Source organism: Pseudonaja textilis, chromosome 2 (genome assembly GCF_049901715.1).
Source record: "Pseudonaja textilis isolate UNSWEBS1 chromosome 2, rPseTex1.2, whole genome shotgun sequence".
Classification (NCBI taxonomy): domain Eukaryota; kingdom Metazoa; phylum Chordata; class Lepidosauria; order Squamata; family Elapidae; genus Pseudonaja; species Pseudonaja textilis.
Window position 1 is genome coordinate 184,731,103 of NC_141991.1, and position 16,803 is coordinate 184,747,905.

At 36.9% G+C, this 16,803-nt stretch overlaps 1 protein-coding gene across 5 annotated transcripts in view; it reads right to left on the minus strand.

The window, feature by feature from the left end:
• Window positions 1-16,803, minus strand: part of CCDC171 (coiled-coil domain containing 171) — a 178,228-nt gene that overhangs the window by 96,077 nt on the left and 65,348 nt on the right. For 4 of the 5 annotated variants that reach the window (XM_026718389.2, XM_087926587.1, XM_087926585.1 and 1 more), the window contains 3 exons: window positions 16,384-16,584; window positions 13,887-14,054; window positions 11,655-11,843 (listed from right to left, as the gene is read on the minus strand). In XM_026718389.2, the coding sequence (XP_026574174.2) occupies window positions 11,655-11,843; window positions 13,887-14,054; window positions 16,384-16,584 (558 nt within the window). The remainder of the gene's footprint in view (window positions 1-11,654; window positions 11,844-13,886; window positions 14,055-16,383; window positions 16,585-16,803) is intronic. The other variant, XM_087926588.1, reaches the window with a different exon arrangement.

Below are 16,803 nucleotides of genomic sequence, written 5' to 3' on the forward strand. Positions count from 1 at the left end.
TTCTTTTCTCCCCTATTTACTGGAGATTTGGCCACTGCTGCCTTTTGTTAAGAAACAGAACTTTGTCCAAACTGCATAATGGGAAGCCTTCCCAGAATTGGCCCATAAGATTTAGAATATTTCCAAATAAATGGAAAAGGCTTGTTGTTCAGTGACCAAGGACCTATTTTGTATACAAAGCAACAATTAGATTTCATCTTTAGCATCTCCATGTAGCACTGAAAACACCCCTATATAGAATATTATTATTAAGCCTCAATCAGAAAATGTAGTCAAGACTTAACATGGTTAAAGCTGTGGCCTGGCTCATTACAAGGAAGTGTCCATTATTCCTTCCTGCTTAACTTTATGACTAGTAAATCCAAGAGTATAGCACATCTTAATCATGTTATCTGTATAGAAGACAACAAGCAAGATCTATGATTCAGAAGAACAATTATCCTGCTTTGCAAAGATGACACATGGCTGGGATAAGTTAGTTTAGCAAAAGAGAATATTAAACTAGGGAAAACCTGCGGAGACAGAAATAGATAGGTAGCAGCTGGAAAGAGGAAAGTAAAGGTGATCTTTTAATTACTTTGTAATCAACCCCCTACTTATATATTCACAGATTAATTATGTCTCAGGAAGAATTTTATTTTCAAGAGAATCTTCTCTGTTTTATTTTATCAATCACACATCGCTTTACTTTTCACAATTATAAAACCTGCTACTCCAACAAGCAGAAAAATGAACGTTAAGAAAAACCTCAAGCCTTAAAACACATTAACTACAGTATAAAGACTTAATGTTCATTACAACGCACAACAAGAGAGAAGGTATCATTACAAGAATATCAAATGATGACTTTATACGAAGCTACAGCCCTACTAACGCCCCAAATCACCTTCTCAGTTCATGAATAAGGAGGTGGGAGATGATGCCAACTGGAAATTGTAGGCCAGAATCCAGGGTTGCTCAAAGGAATGTCCTTCAAGATTCAGATTAAATCTGAATTGGCTGTAACCATATGCATTCCATGGTCCTCACTATGATTACCAGGCTGAACCCAAGGGAGAAGTCGAAAGCGTCATAAATCACAAGTCCCTGAGTGCCCGCAAGAGATCTGAGTCCCACCTCAAATACCTGTCTTATCTCCTGCACATTTTCCTTGACTGTTAGTTGGTCAGATTAATGTCAAGTGCCTGGGAAGTCAGCAGATTCAGGCTGTTCAAATGAGTATAAAGAGTTATTGCAAGCATAAGCTTTCTACAAGAATCTGGCCAACTGACCATTAAAAGAAATGTGTGGGAAATAAAAGAGGCATTCAAACTGGACTGAATGTAGATGTCTTGTGGGCACACAGCGACTTATGACTTATGACACACTAGATCCGTGTTGGCGAACCTATGGCGTGTGTGCCAGAAGTAGCACGCTGAGCCACTTCTGCCGGCATGCAAGAGCTCGCCCGGAAGAAACCCACTGCGCAGGTGTACACGCCGCCACCGTCCGATAGCTGATTGTCAGGTATCTGGCATGCATGCACCGGGGGAGTGCTTGAGTCATGCGCACATGCGTAGAGTCGTGGGGGGGATCACGCGCACATGCACAGATGGATGGTGCCCGGGGGTGATCTCGCATGCATGTGCAGAGATGCACTGTGCGCGGCGGGGGAATCGTGTGCACAGGTGCAGGTACGCAGTACACGGCAGGGGGATTGCGCGTGCATGCGCAGGGGTGTAGGGGGGCAGCACGCATTGCCTTCTGGGTGCTGGTGCACGAGCACATGAGCGTGCACACAATTATCAGCACAGGAGCCAAAAAAGGTTTGCCACCACTGCGATAGATCCTTCCCTCTGTCTCAGCCTGGTCAACTCCTTCATCTATTGGGAGAAGCTCTTTAAATTCCCTAGAAATGTTATAAGATACTGTCAGTCTTCTTCTCTACATTCAAGGGAAAAGATGGTGTAAAATACTAATTATTTAGTTCGGGATCAAGGTTTCTTCCCTGTTATGTTCAGTAGCTGAATGAACCCTCAGGAGATCCTGTGCTGTCTACAAGACGAAGGGTCTTTCTCTCATTGTTTTTAATTTTGTTCTGGAAATTTTAAACAAAGTTTAATAACTGTTTAAAATGCTTTTGCTTTTCTGAATTTCTCACTTACTTTGATTTTGCTTTCTTTTATTTTCCCATCAAGAAAATGGTTGGAAATTTGCTACGGAATGGAGGGGCATGAGCTTGAGCAACTAAGAGTCGCTGCCTGGTTTTTATAGTTTAAAAAAAGGCTAACTGAGATTTCTAGGGCCATCCAAAACTCACTGATCGTGGGTGCAGTACGAAGTTAAAAAACAATCACATTCAAGACACCCTCTCCAGAAAAGATGGTGATAACAAGAGGAACAGCCATAATGCTAACACCGCATCCAAACTCAATCCCTTGGTGGAGACACACCCCACTCTGGCTCAAGGCCTGGGGAAACAGCTAAATTTTCAGAGTTTGCTTGAAAAAAAGCAGAGATAGAACTGTTCAAATCTCTGGAGAAGTGGTTCTTAAACTGTTGGACTCAGTGACCATTTTCCCCTAATCTTGATAATGTCATTACCACCCCCCTTCAAAAAATAAAATCCCAAATGTTGTTGCTTTATATAAGGATCTTGGCAGTGGCAGTTCCCAAACTGCATCCTTGACTCTCAAACAAATAAATGGATCCATATTAACCCTAGGATATGCCCAGATTACCTCAGTTTAACAACTATTGCTCTGGAGTAATGTTAGTCAAGAGGGAAGGAGCTATGTCTCTTTGGTTCCCAAAAGTGTCATGAATTTATAGATGGGAGCCGGAACATGCCATTTCTTGGGTTTTAACAGATTTTAAAGCTTAAAAAGTCAACCTAGAAATGGTTATGAAATAGAGTGTGGACGTATAAAGAGTCAGCCAAAATCTTCCTCCATTTAAATGAACAAGTTTGCCATGAGGACAAAAAACTTGGATAGATATGAGCTATTGTGTGGGAAAAATCAGAAGAAGCCCTTACGAATGTACAAATAGTATAAGTGAAATCCAAGAACACCGCAGAAAATTATTTTCATGACGGCACTAGCCAAACCAAAAAAAAAAGGCAATTGTGTCACTACCGTAAAGCATCAAAAAGCTATTCTGGCTGCAAGGCAACACAACCTAGCGCTGGATATGATGGGTGCTTTATGCTACCGTTCTTCACAATTTAAAATGTTGAGACCTGAAATTACAACTGTTCATTTAACAACGGTTCTAAGCTAGGTTGGTGACTTGTGACTTGCACTCACACTTATGGTGTCACACACCCACACCCACAATCATATGATTGTATTTGGGGTGCTTGACATCCAGCTCATATTTGTGACTGTCCCTGAATTCTAGGGTCGCATAATTGTGATTTGAGACCTTTTTTGCTGATTTTCACAAAAAAAGAAAACTTGGGGAAACTAGATTCGCTTAACAACCTCATGATTCGTTTAACAACCGCCATAAAAATTGTCATAACATTGGGTCCCATCTGACTTACCAATGCAATGGCTGTGCCTGTCCCAATTGTGGTCATAAGTCAAGGAATACCTATAAAGAAATTTCCTCCTGTCTGGGACACCTCTTGAGCTTTGAAATCACAACATGACTGTTCAGTCATTGTTAGAACTGGGATTTGAATCTGAATTAAACAAAATGATGCGATTGCTTATTGTACCCTGTGACTATTATTAAGTGTTGTACATTATGATTCTTGACTCATGTATCTTTTCTTTTATGCATACTGAAAGCATTTATACCAAGACAAATTCCTTGTGTGTCCAATCACACTTGGCCAATAAAGAATTCTAATTCTAATCTAATTAGTATCCTAACCTTTCTATTATCACTTATATATTGCTATAAACAGAGCCTATAGGAAAAAACCCAAAAAAAAAAAAAAAAACCCCCACAAGAGAGAAGAAAAACCCCCCCACCACTCCCCCGAGTCCCCAGCCCCCCAAACCAACCCCAAACAAAAAACCCCCCCCAACCCCCCCCCCCCCCACCCCCCCACCCCCAAAACACCACCACCACCCCCCAACCAAAAAAAACCCCCCCAAAAAAACCCCCCCCCCCACCCCCCCCCCAAAACCCCCCCACCACCCCCCCCCCCACACCAAACCCAAAAAAACCCAAAAAAAAACCCCCCCACAAAAAAAAAAACAAAAACAAAAAACCCCCCCACCCCCCCCCCCCCCCCCCCCCCCCCCCAACCCCCCCCCCCCCCCCCCCCCACCCACACCCACACCACCCCCCCCCCCCCCCCCCCCCCCCCCCCCCCACCAAAAAAAAAACCCAAAAAAAAAACACCCCCAAAAAAAAAAACCCCCCAACAACAAAACAAAACAAGCTTTCATCTTTTGTTAAATACCAGTAAGTTGGCTGAGGATTGCCTCTTGAAGTGTATGAGTGATTTTCTTTTTCTTCACACCCCAATTTAAAAAAAAAATTTTTCTTTTTTTTTAAATACCAATAATTTCTTTTTCCCCCTTTATTTTTTTTTTTTTTTCCTAAAAAAACCCATGAAGAATAAAATTTGGACCAACAAGGGGTGTAAACTTCTTGTTTATATCTTCCTTTGTTACATAGAGTGCTTGCCATTTTGTAAATAAAGTATAATAGAGATACTTTTAGCTTTTCCTGTGTCTCTTCTTACAGAAGAAACAGATGAAGCCCTGAAAGATTCAAGCACTATAAATAAATCCTCTCCTTAGTCAAAACTTTCCTTTTTCTGTTTGAAAGACTAAGTACAGATTGGGATTTTATAGTATAGTTAAATATTCAAACAGAAGAAATGCAAGCTGAACTTAAAACAGAAACTGGATTTATATAATGATTAAGTTTATTAGTGACTTCCTATAGCAATAATTTCCATCTTCTGTTATATTAAATACTACAATTCAGAGTGAGCTTTCTGGAAGGATTTTGCAGGCCATGTGTGATTCTTAATGCCACATCTCTATATTCATTTCTGTATCACCCATCTCTAACCAACTTGAAAAGCCCTATTTTTCAAAACAAAGAGCTGTCTGTGAGAGGGGGGAAAGGCCACCTATAGTGCCTCTTAAAGACGACATGGTTTCCCTTCATGAAAGCCTTAAAATATTTTTATTGCATATTTATAAAAATTGCTTTTAATTCCTGAACAAGAAAAGCTGCACTTAAACAAGAAGAGGAAGAAAACAAATACAAAAAGAGCAAAAACAAAGATAATTAGGGGATTGGAGGCTAAAACATATAAAGAATCGTTGCTGGAATTGGGTATGTCTAGTTTAATGGAAAGAAGGACTGGGGTGACATGATAGCAGTGTTCCAATATCTCAGAGGCTGCCACAAAGAAGAGAGAGTTAAGATATTCTACAAAACACCTAAGGGCAAGACAAGAAGCAATGAGTAGAAACTAATCAAGGAGAGAAGCAACTTAGAACTAAGGAGAAATTTCCTGACAGTTGAAACAATTAAGCAGTGGAACAATTTGCTCCAGAGGTTGTAAATGCTCCAACACTGGAAGTTTTTAAGAAGACATTGGATAACCATTTGTCTAGTCTGGAGCATAAAATGTAATTTTGACTGCAACTCTTCGTAATTGTACTAGAAAATGTTCCATTCAGGAAAGCTTGTTGGAGCATTACTGTGGTTTTTGTAAGAAAAACAAGTATCTTTTGTAAAAAGAAAAGGAATAAAAGAGACAGGAGGAAGCCAACAGTTAACAACTTTGCAAAAATGTGTGAAATATGATTGGGTTGTATATATAATAAAACAAATAAACAAGTGGGAACAACGATGAGGATAATCCTCAATCACTGTATTTGTACACACACCTAATGAATACATAAAGTGTAAACAGAATGGATATTAATGTTTCCTACTAGACAGAAATACAAGTTCTAATTTTACATTAACTTATTCTCATTTATCCTTAGGAATCTATAAATGCATTACATTACAGTACACGCCTCTCCCTAAATTCCATTTCAAAAAGCACAGACGTTAGGAGTAAATACTGTATAGACTCCAGGTCAGGCACAAAATCTGATACTGTACTTAAAAGAAAGAAGGCACAATATTCATATAAGCAGGTGAGATTAATGATTTTCTGTTCAGTACTTTTGCAACTATTTTCTGCTCCAAGCATTCCTCTTGTAGTTCTTCCAAGAGCATTCATTTAGATTCTCTTCCTCTACTTTAGCCATTATCTTTCTAGGCTTTTCCTTCCCTCAATTTGCCAATCTTCTTTTTCCAATCTTCTTTTATCAATAATTGGGTCTGTCATGTATACTTCTATAACTGTTTGGTTGGACTTCTTCAGTTTGTTATTGATTTCTCTGAGGTTAACCTCTTCTTAACTCCTTCATCATACTGCCCATCTTTGTTCTTGGGCCCAATAAACAAAACTATCTACTATCTTCACTTTATCATTCATCAGTTCATTGAGCATGCTGGTTGAGATCACTTTAATTAACATCTTAATATTTAACATTTTAATTCAGATTCTCACTTTTTATTTATTTTTAGTTTCACAAATGACACTTGTAAATCTGCTTTATCTTGAGTTAACAAAGTAATGTCATCTGCATTATCTCAACTATTAGTGTTTTAGTCTCCGATTTTGATTCTAATAGTCATTTTTATTGTATAAATTAAACAAATATGGGTACAACAGATATTTTCTTCTCATCTTCTTGTCTAAACCAGTCTTTTTTTCCAAATTTTATACCTACAGTAGTTTCTTGCTTATTCTAAAGATTCCTCAAAGGAACAATTACATGTTCTTTCATTACCCTTGTCCTTAAGATTGTATGTTCCACATTACTGCATGATCTTCTCTACTGAAGATGTTGCTATGGTGAACGAAGGTAAGTTTCTTTCTATTTCTCCTACCTTATCCATTGTCAGCTAATGTTAGCTATCTGATTTCATGGCCTTCTCTTTTTCCAAAAACAGCTTCTTCGATTGGCATTTCTGTCTGCTTAAATGATGATATTCACTGGTGAAAATCTCAACCAAAATGTTGCTTGCATAAGAAATTAATAGGGATTCACTTAATTTGCACACCCTCTTACATTATTCTTTTTTTTAGTTTGAGTATTTTTGCCTATATTTTTCAACAGAAGTCTCCTCAAGACTAAGGACAAGGAGAAGCCAATATTTCAGCATTGCAACACAAGCTCTGCCCTATAAGCCATGGCGGCTCAATGGTTAGAATGTAGATCGAATCCCACCAGGCTCAAGGTTGACTCAGCCTTCCATCCTTCTGAGGTGGGTAAAATGGGGACCCAGATTGTTGGGGGCAATAGGCTGACTCTCTAAACTGCTTAGAGAGGGCTATAAAGCACTGTGAGGCAGTATATATAAGTTGAAGTGCTATTGCTATGCATGCCCTACAACAAAGAGGCGGAGCTTGTGGTACAATGTTCTGACACTTACAAAAACAAAAAGCTTATGCAGATGCTGTCTTCCAATCTCTCAACTGCAGGTCCCTGGTCCATATTTGTTATATACAGCTGTTAAAAATTTTAAAAAAACCTCTTCCCCTGCAGTTTTAAAAGTTTAGTGGCTATATCAACCGGATCTAGGACAACTCGCCTCTGCCAACTCATTGCCACCAAGTTTCTCCCTCCAGCTGCTGATGGTGAGCTGTCCCCATGGTGAGTTCACAGTGTGGAGTTAGTGGCAAGATGATGGTGATGAGCTGGTGGCATCAAGTTGTCCAACGTAGCTGGTGATCTACTATCTGTAGTATTTTACTTTCTAGACAGGTTGGTACCTGAATATATTAGATATTTTGTCACTCTATAATCCCACTTGTAAAGGATGTAGGACACCCTTTCCATCTTCCTTTAACCTCATTTCTTCTATCAGGTCTCTTTTACTGTTAAGTATTCCTGTCATAGCTGTAAATTTGCCTGTGATTTATCTGATCTTCTCTAAAAGATTCTCATTTTTCTTTTCTCACAATAGTCCTCCTTATCGTTGAGATTTTTTTCCTTGCCTTTTCTTCTTCTTTCATTGAGCCAGCTACATCCATCTTGTTGCCCAAGGCTTTCATCCAGTTTTTCTCAACTAAAACAACAGTGAATCCTAAAAGACGTGAATCTTTTCCTCTTTAGAATTTTGGGACTATTTTTTTCTACATCCATGTCATATTACAATAATTCTTCTCTCTTTCCGTTGTTTTAAATTTCCCATAATTTAATTGTTCAAGTTTAACCTGCCTGGACTTTCATCTTATACCAAATATTTCTATCAAACCTTGAAAACACAATTTCTTTAAAAGTACAGCAAGATTTTTGCCTGAAAAGAGAGGGGAGAGGGAGAGGAGGGAGAGAGGAGGGGGGCAGGGAGGGAGGGAGGGAGGGAGGGAGAGGGACAGAGAGGGAAGGAAGGAGAGAGGGAGAGACCAGTCACTCCACCAGAATGTACAACTCTAATTTTTATTCTGTTTCTTGCTGGGTCTATATCAATGGGTTGGCAAGAGCACAGGACTACAGAGAATTAATGACATTTGAACTTCAAAAGACTTCACTTTATTCCAACTATATTTTATTTTTCTTTCTTACAACTCTCTTCTTGATAATACTGAATAGTCCCGCATTCAGCTAATTCATCTGTTTTGATATCAGTACTTCTCCTTAATAGAGCAAGTGAATACTTCAAAGAAGGTGACTTCCTTTGTTGTAGACATTTTTTTTTGCCTTTCTCATTGGTGAAATTTTGTTATTTACATTTCTTATTTTGACTTATTTGCTTTCAGTTTTTTATACATAAATTTCTATCTTTGTCCCTATCTCTTGATGCAAAAATGTTAGTTTTCATAACAATGAAATTATTCTTTGTATAGATTAAATACTCACCATAAATTTCTTAGGTAACCTTAGATATATTAGTTATCAGTGGGGCTGTGATTACTCAACAATTATTCAGAAGAAGGGGTTTTGGAACCAGCACAAGATCAGTATTATTAAGAAAGCAGTCCATTTCTACCACCAACACCCCCAGGTTTCCATGTAATCCTTAGAGAAACAGGTGTTGCCTTAAGGAGGCAACTCAAATTAATGTGATTCTTAAAGCAATCAAAATTCACTTTTGGGCTAGCACTAAAGCCTTTAAAATGTTGAACTGCTTCAATGAATAGCAGGAAGAAGCTGTACTTACAGTAGATACAAATCATTTCTGAAAATCATTTCTGAAAATGGCAGTCCATCATTAATATAATTATTCCTTAGATTAAAAACCAATGCTAAGTATTAAGAACTGTTAGCCATGGTACCCCACTATGATCATTTGGCTTGCATTACCATATTAGCTTTGTTTTTGACCTAAATAGAGAAGGGTATAAACTTCTCTCTTAAATAATTTGCCATTCTGCTAAATTTCTAGAGGTATAGGTTTTTGGCGTTAATTTTTGGCACAAACATAATAAAGAATCAAAACATAAAAGACTAACTCCAATGCAATACCTGAATGAATTCAAGATGGTTAGAAGTAAAAGGGAAGAATATAAAATTGGATTTTTTGACCAAGATTAAAATAAGACATGTTTCTACAAGGCTCTGGTACATCCTTTCAGATTTTTTGCGACATCAAGACTGATAACTTGATGATTTATGGATTTGCAAATAGATATGTGATGGGTTATAGGAAGAAAAAATATTTGTTTATAGCCTCATACGGGGCAAAAAGTTATTAAGTTTCTTTATACTTATTGTGATGAAGATCAGAAATAACTTATGTACGGCCCAAGGCTAATCAATAAAGATTGAATTGAATTGTACACAGGAGTTCTAGCTTTCTGTCACTCCTCATTTTGCCTTTAGTTTGCATTTGCTTCTAATACTGTAATTAAAATCTTCAATAAAAATTATATTTAAAAAAAGAAGAGACTGGTAAGAGGTTTTTTTTAAAAAAATAAGAGAGAGAATTGAGTTAGATCATAAATAAAATGTCAATAATAACAAAGGTTTTCTTCTAGAAAGATTTTTTTTTTCGCAGTTGCAACAATGAAGAGGATTGTAGCACTTGAAAACACAGTCCATCTGTTCTCATACAGGTAACCATTATTTGGAGAGAGAATAGAGAGAAGAATGGTGAAAGGAAAAATAAGAGATGGGAATGTTCTTCTCTTAATACTCACCTTTATCATTTTCATTCCCTCTTCTACCACCAACTATTGATTATTTATTGATTATGTGCCAGCAAGTGGGTGTCGACTCTAAGCAACCAAATAGATTTTCTCTGTTACAATCTATCCCCAACCTGGTCCTTCAGGACTTCCAGTCATGCATCCCCACCGTCCATCCACTTGCCACCCCAAGTAACTCTGTGCATAAGTGTCAGATCCGCCATTACACTACTTCAGCTTCACTTCACCTTGATGGCATCCTGCCATAAAAGTGGCAAGGTAAGGGAACACAGGAAGTGGGAATGACAGGACACAGAGGTGTGAATCGGAGACAATGGTTGAGAGATCCAAGGACACAGCTGTGAGAATGGAATGCAAACATCAACCAAAGAGGCGCCAAATCCAGAACTGTTACCAAAACTGTTACCAAAACAATGAATTTGAATACTTTTGGACACTGACCAGATGGCCAAGGGGAGGATGACCTGGGAGAACCTGGGGAAGAGGAAAATGTACCAAATTTATATGGGAATATTCAGATCTGGCTTTGTATATGCTGCAACCACTTGACCTTAGTAAAAGCGTATCTTTTCTCAACAAAAATGGAGTTAAGGGTCTTTCTTTCCTAAGTGTCCAAGGTGGGACAGGGCTGACACTAAGATTACTTGTCCAAGGCTGCAAACCACTGAACAAAATAACCTTTGAATTGGTTTCTTTAAAAAGAGGACGTGTGGGAATACATTGGAAGGGGGCACTTGCCCATTAAGAGAGGGAAAAGACACATCTGTTCTTTGTTATCTATGGTGTGTGTTTTCTTATATAATGAAGTGGTTTAGTAATTCATTTTATTCAAAGTCTTCAACTAATTGAAACAATAATGAGCTTTCTAAAGGAGCACTTGTTGTAGACTTCTACAATAAAGTAGAAGGCTTTTCTTTATACAGAAGTTCAGAAAAATAAGTGAAGTAGAAATTATCTGGGACATCATCCATTTCCCTGAGATATACCAGTTTAATTTATTTTCCTGTCTAACCTGGAAGGTTTGCCTTTCAATATCTTTTTTTTTATATTATTGTTAGCAACTTGCCTACAAGCTTATGCCTGAGACACAGTTCACCTTAAAGTGAATTTCAGAAACTATTGCTAGAAGCCATAGAAAAAATAGTTATCATGGGGGGCAAGCATCTGGTATTCGGCGTAATAACATGAAGAAGCAATGCTTTTACTCTGTAGGTTACTTATGCATGGTAACTAAATGGGAAATACAACGGCAGGATTCCAACATTGTGAAAGTTCTGGAATGCCTTTCCATAAATCCATGCACATCCTTTAAAAAAAAAAGGAAGTTAATAGGTTGGCTTTTTTAAAAAAACCAACTCTCTCAAAGTGTAGTAAAATTTCCAAGCAGTTTTAAAATGCATTGGAACAAAATTGCTGAAATAATATCCTAAATATTTAAAGAATGCATTTAAAAGTTAATAGTTTCCTGACAGAAATATTGTACCTGGGCCCTGTTGTGAACTTCCCCAAGGAGTACAGAATATTGCTGTTCCAAGTCTTTCTTCTGCTTTAACCAACAGCTTTCTTGAGCTTTCATCTGTTCTGCAAATTTCTTCAAAGTCTCTTCTTGGGTTTGTTGAATCTCCTTCATTGTATCTGACTTATTTTTACAAACATATTCAAGGTGTGATACCTGCATGATTGGCATTTAAAAAAAAAACATTCAATCTTCTCAAACACAGTTCTATTTTAAAACAGACGTTAATAATACATTCAGGATGCTATAACTAACCCCATAATCCACAAGGAATTAAGTACCACTTCTTAGCTATGGAAACCTACCAATCAGATTTCCTCAGCCTGTGACCTGTGAACTGTATCTTTTACTATTTATACTTGACTAGCCTTTCTAACGCTGAAAGTTTTAGGATTAAATTTCTGTATCAGCCCATCAATGCTTAACGCAACGTGAATATGAAAGTGAGCACAGTGATTGGATTTTCTCAGAACAGTATGTAATGCTAGACCTATTTCTGGGTGAATTGTTGGTTTTGTTGTTGGTAGCGGCTGTTGCAGTTTTAAAAGAGTTGTACCTCATGTTGAAAAAATACCTCAATTAATAAAATGTAAGTCTTTTACAACAGAAACTATACAAAGGATATAATCTTATCCCATAATACATTTTTATAGGAAAGCAGCCCAGTTGATGAAGAGTTGTTGTTTGTCTTACATATCACATTTTTTTATAGATAATAACATTAGATGCTGTAGCAGCAGGGACCACGAAGAGTTTTCATGGGGAAAGGATTGGCAGTCAGCTAAACCATACAAATAGTTTGTACTGGGAACAGAAGCTATTTTTCATCCAAAATGGTGCTAATAATTAAATGTACTAATGCCCATTTTTAAAGGGTATCAAAAATAATTTTTATATTGGATAATTCAGAGGCCTTCGAAACAAAGGCCTAGACCTTTTAAGCAGGCAACTAATACCATATTATTTTGCCATACTTTTAAAAGGTTGGTTGGTTTGTTAGAAGCTTTTGGTTTCATTTTGCCTTTGTGCCTCCAATTTTATTTCTTCCATTGTTTAAAAAACTGAATTGAACTTTATTAATCTTAACAAGGCTAAAAACCAGACTAAAACTATACTTGCTCAAAGTTAGCCAAAAATACAAATCTAGTTAAGCCCGCCTGTCAACTCCTAGAAGCATTCTACCCCACTGGGACATTTGCCCAGAAGCTTATATCAGCAGGTTTCTTCTAGGTTAAGACACTGGTTGAATTTCTGATTGCACGCTCTGCTATCATTTTGCATCAACTGGTTCTTAAACTTAAAAATAAAGTTCCTTCGAGTTATACTTCATTTCCTATGGCTTGCCTTAAACCTGAATGTGAGATGAATGGCTCAGCTCATATGAAATACTTTTCTTCCTATCCTTGGGGAGCCTGATCTAAGTGAGGACCAAACTCTAGAATTCTCCTAGATCACAGAAAACTATGGTCATAGTGAACAAGTCAGGAATGCAGATGGATGGAAGTGTTAAAATATAGGCTGTACAGCTATTTGTACATAACAAAACATTTCTTTTTTTAAAAAAAAACCCTGATCTTATTTTACTAAACGTATCTTCAGCTAACAAGTCATGTCAATGTATGCATGAACTTCATTGTTAAGCTTTCTTAAACATTATCTTCTTAAAATGTATGATGTATAGATTTGCAATTTCTATATATGTTTACAAATCCAAAAGGATCAAAGAGCACCTGGCATTTCATAGAAACATTTCATCCCCCTTCCTCAAATAATTCCTCCAACCCAACAGCAAATATTTTAAAGAGGATGTTCCTTGAACAAGTGCGTTTTGTTTCTGTTTTATGCTGAGATAAAGAGTTGGTTTATTAGTGTAAATGACTCAGTCCTTTGAATAGCTTCATCAGTAAGATTAATTTATTTTCTTTTAATTAGGTCCCTGTGGCTAACACTGGCTAATAGTATTAGCAAGTCCTGAACAGAAGCTGGAGCTTAGAGATTTCATACAGACTTCAGTCACATTTACATGCCCACAGCAATGGCATCAAACCGAGCTGTAGACAAGCCATAATTAACGGTACTGAATTATTAACACCCAAATTCTTTTTGAAATAAGATGAATGTCAGTCCTTTTTAACAATATTGTGATGTGGACAAATGTCACTGAATTTAATAGAGGTGTCTGGTGCCTGAGGACAGTACCTTCTCATTAGCCTTGTTGAGGTCTGAGATCAACGTATCAACATTTTCTTGCAAGACTGTGCAAAGCTCCGACCACGAGAATTTATCCAGGATGCCTTCTGATTTCTTTATAAGTACGCAGCCTGCTACCAAGTGCTGGTACAAAGTATGGAGGAAAGTTAGCTTCTCCTGCAAAATGCAATGCAATTTTTGAGACAAAAAGAAACCAATAAAAGGAAAAGAGGAAGGGGAGAGGGAGAAAGAGTTAATGGCAAATATTTCTACATTGAAATGTTAAAATATAAATAAAAATAAACGAGTGTTCCAAAGTGATGACCTATGCTCAAGAAATTAATCAAAATCACAAAATAGATAATTGACTATTATATTTACACTAGGGCTGATCCTGGACCTGCAGACCTTTTATTTAAGCAGTGAGGTGTTTCCTCTTGTTTAGTAAAGTTTAGAATGCATAGCCTACTAAAGATCACAGAGAATCAGACCTTGTAGTACTTTTATTATTGTATCTATTAATAAAATGCTGGTGGCAATTTTTAATGAATAAAAAAGATCATACTAACAGTTTGCACAGGGAATAAACTAAGTGTTAAACACAGAGCAGCTCTTGAAAAAAACAACAGCTTGTTCAGCTCTACTTCTCCCCTATTTCACACCCAGAGTTTTTTTGCTACACACATACACACACACAAAATGAATAATTTGGAATACAAACAGGACTATGTAAAATACTATGTAAAATACTTTGATTTCTGAATTGCTAGTTTCATGTTTACTGCAGTATTTAATTTATTCTTATTGGTAACTTTATTAAATACTTTGAGCCAGGGATAATTAATGTAATTATGCAGCAAAGTTATAGTATATCATTGCATCTTTTTAAAAATTGCACGCATGCAACTCTTTAAATGAAGAACAAATCTGCTTGGAGAATAAAATAGTTCTTTTAACAGCTCTACTGCTGACTTTGGACACCGAAACATTTTTTCATTAATGTAAATGGGAAAAGAGTCCCATTGGGCATCGTTTTGCTCAATGCAAAGATCAACCCAAACTTGAGCCTGTGATCCAAACCCCACTATCTTCAATGAAAAGATTTCCGCTGCTCTTAGCGTGCTTTAGACGCAGTCCAACCCAAGCCATTTCCAAACAAACTTTACAAAAGCATTAACAACAGAATTATTGTTGTGATTCTTCCAACTCTAGTTCAGTGTTTAAATCGACCTGAAGAAAGCACCAACAACACATGGCAAAATAGTAACAAAAAGCATTTCCACTCAGTCTTTCATTTCTCCTTGTTAATGTAATCTGTCGCCATTCTGTCCTTTTTGCTTGGGCTGTGATAAACCAAGCATAGTAATCATCCATTTGGCCTGGAAAAGGAATCCAAAGGCCTAGAATCAATTCACACATGTTAAACCCAACCACAATACTGTAGACATGCTGACTTTACAATATTGTCAGGCTTCTAGTTTCCTCTACTTTAATCACTATCTGATGAGCAGAACAATTCCAGCTGATTCATATGGACACAATTTAAATCCCAGACTGGAAGAAGGGTGGAAATAATGTTTCCTTTTAGTCGCTTGGCATTCTTTCTCAGATTCGTTAGAATAATGAGCTCAATATGTAGCACAATCGAAATAAAAAAATGAGAGAGAGAGAGAGAATATATTTAATATACCTAGTGCAGAAAAGCTGTGAGCGCAAAAGAAAATGAAACTCTAAACACAAGCAAATGATGGTATTTTTAAAACAGGATAAACATCAGGGTGGAAAGCATGTTTCAAAATAACACTTCATGAAACAATTACTGTACACAATACTATAATCAGCTGCTATCCAAAGAATAGGCAAGCTAAGTTGACTTTGTTGATGGGTGAGTAAAATGATATAGGTCCTTCTCATCTCTTGGACTTGCCATTTGAAACAGTTAATAGGGATTGGTGCCAAGGGATTAAACAGTTAATCTATTCCAAATGCAGACATATTTCGAATGTATGTATTTGCACTCAGCTAAACATTAACATTCAAAAATTCCTTAGGCATATATTTTACATGTCTCATCTCAAGAGAATGACGATATTCTTTACATGTAAAGAATCAGATTAGTTGAGCAGTTGATATTTTTTAAATCCTAGTAACAATAACAATTTATTACATTTATATGCCACCCGATGTCCAGCAACTTTGGGTAGTTTATACATTGATTAAAACATTAAAAACAATAATGAGAAAGGAACAAGAAACAAAAGGGTAAAAATGGCGGGAAAATGGAAAAACAAGCCAGGTTAACCGTAAGTGGAAAAATAAAATCAAAACATAATGCCAGAAATAAAAGTTCACAAAAACATTGGAAAGCAATCATTTAGATTTCTTATTGCGGTGGCATAAATCCGTATCTGCAAAAAAAAATAATGATCTGATATACAGAAATATATATATAGTAATGAAAGGTAAAGATTAAATAATATTTCTGACAGACTTTTTCTGGCAATACCTCTGTATCCTTCTCATAAGCCTCTGTGAGCTTCTGAATTTCATTTTTATATTCTGTACAATACACTTTCTCTTTCTCCAAGCAATGCAATACGTTTTGTAGTTCCATTTTTAATGTAGCTATTAAAGATTCTCTGTCTGCACACTTAGTTTGCAGATTATTTAATTCCTTCTTGGTATCAGTCAGACTGTCGTGTTTTACCTAAAAATAGTATATAAAAAATGAAAGATAAAGGTTTTATGCAATAAAGCACAACCTTCTTTATCTGATAACTCTCTTCAGATGTACTTGTCTGAATGTCCCGCAAACAAGACCGTTTACCCCAAAGGCTAACATTTAAATTAAACAAAGCAACTAGTGGGATCCCAGTGGAACTGTTATTTTACCTCTAGGCCTCTTGCACTGGCATTTTTCAAAACC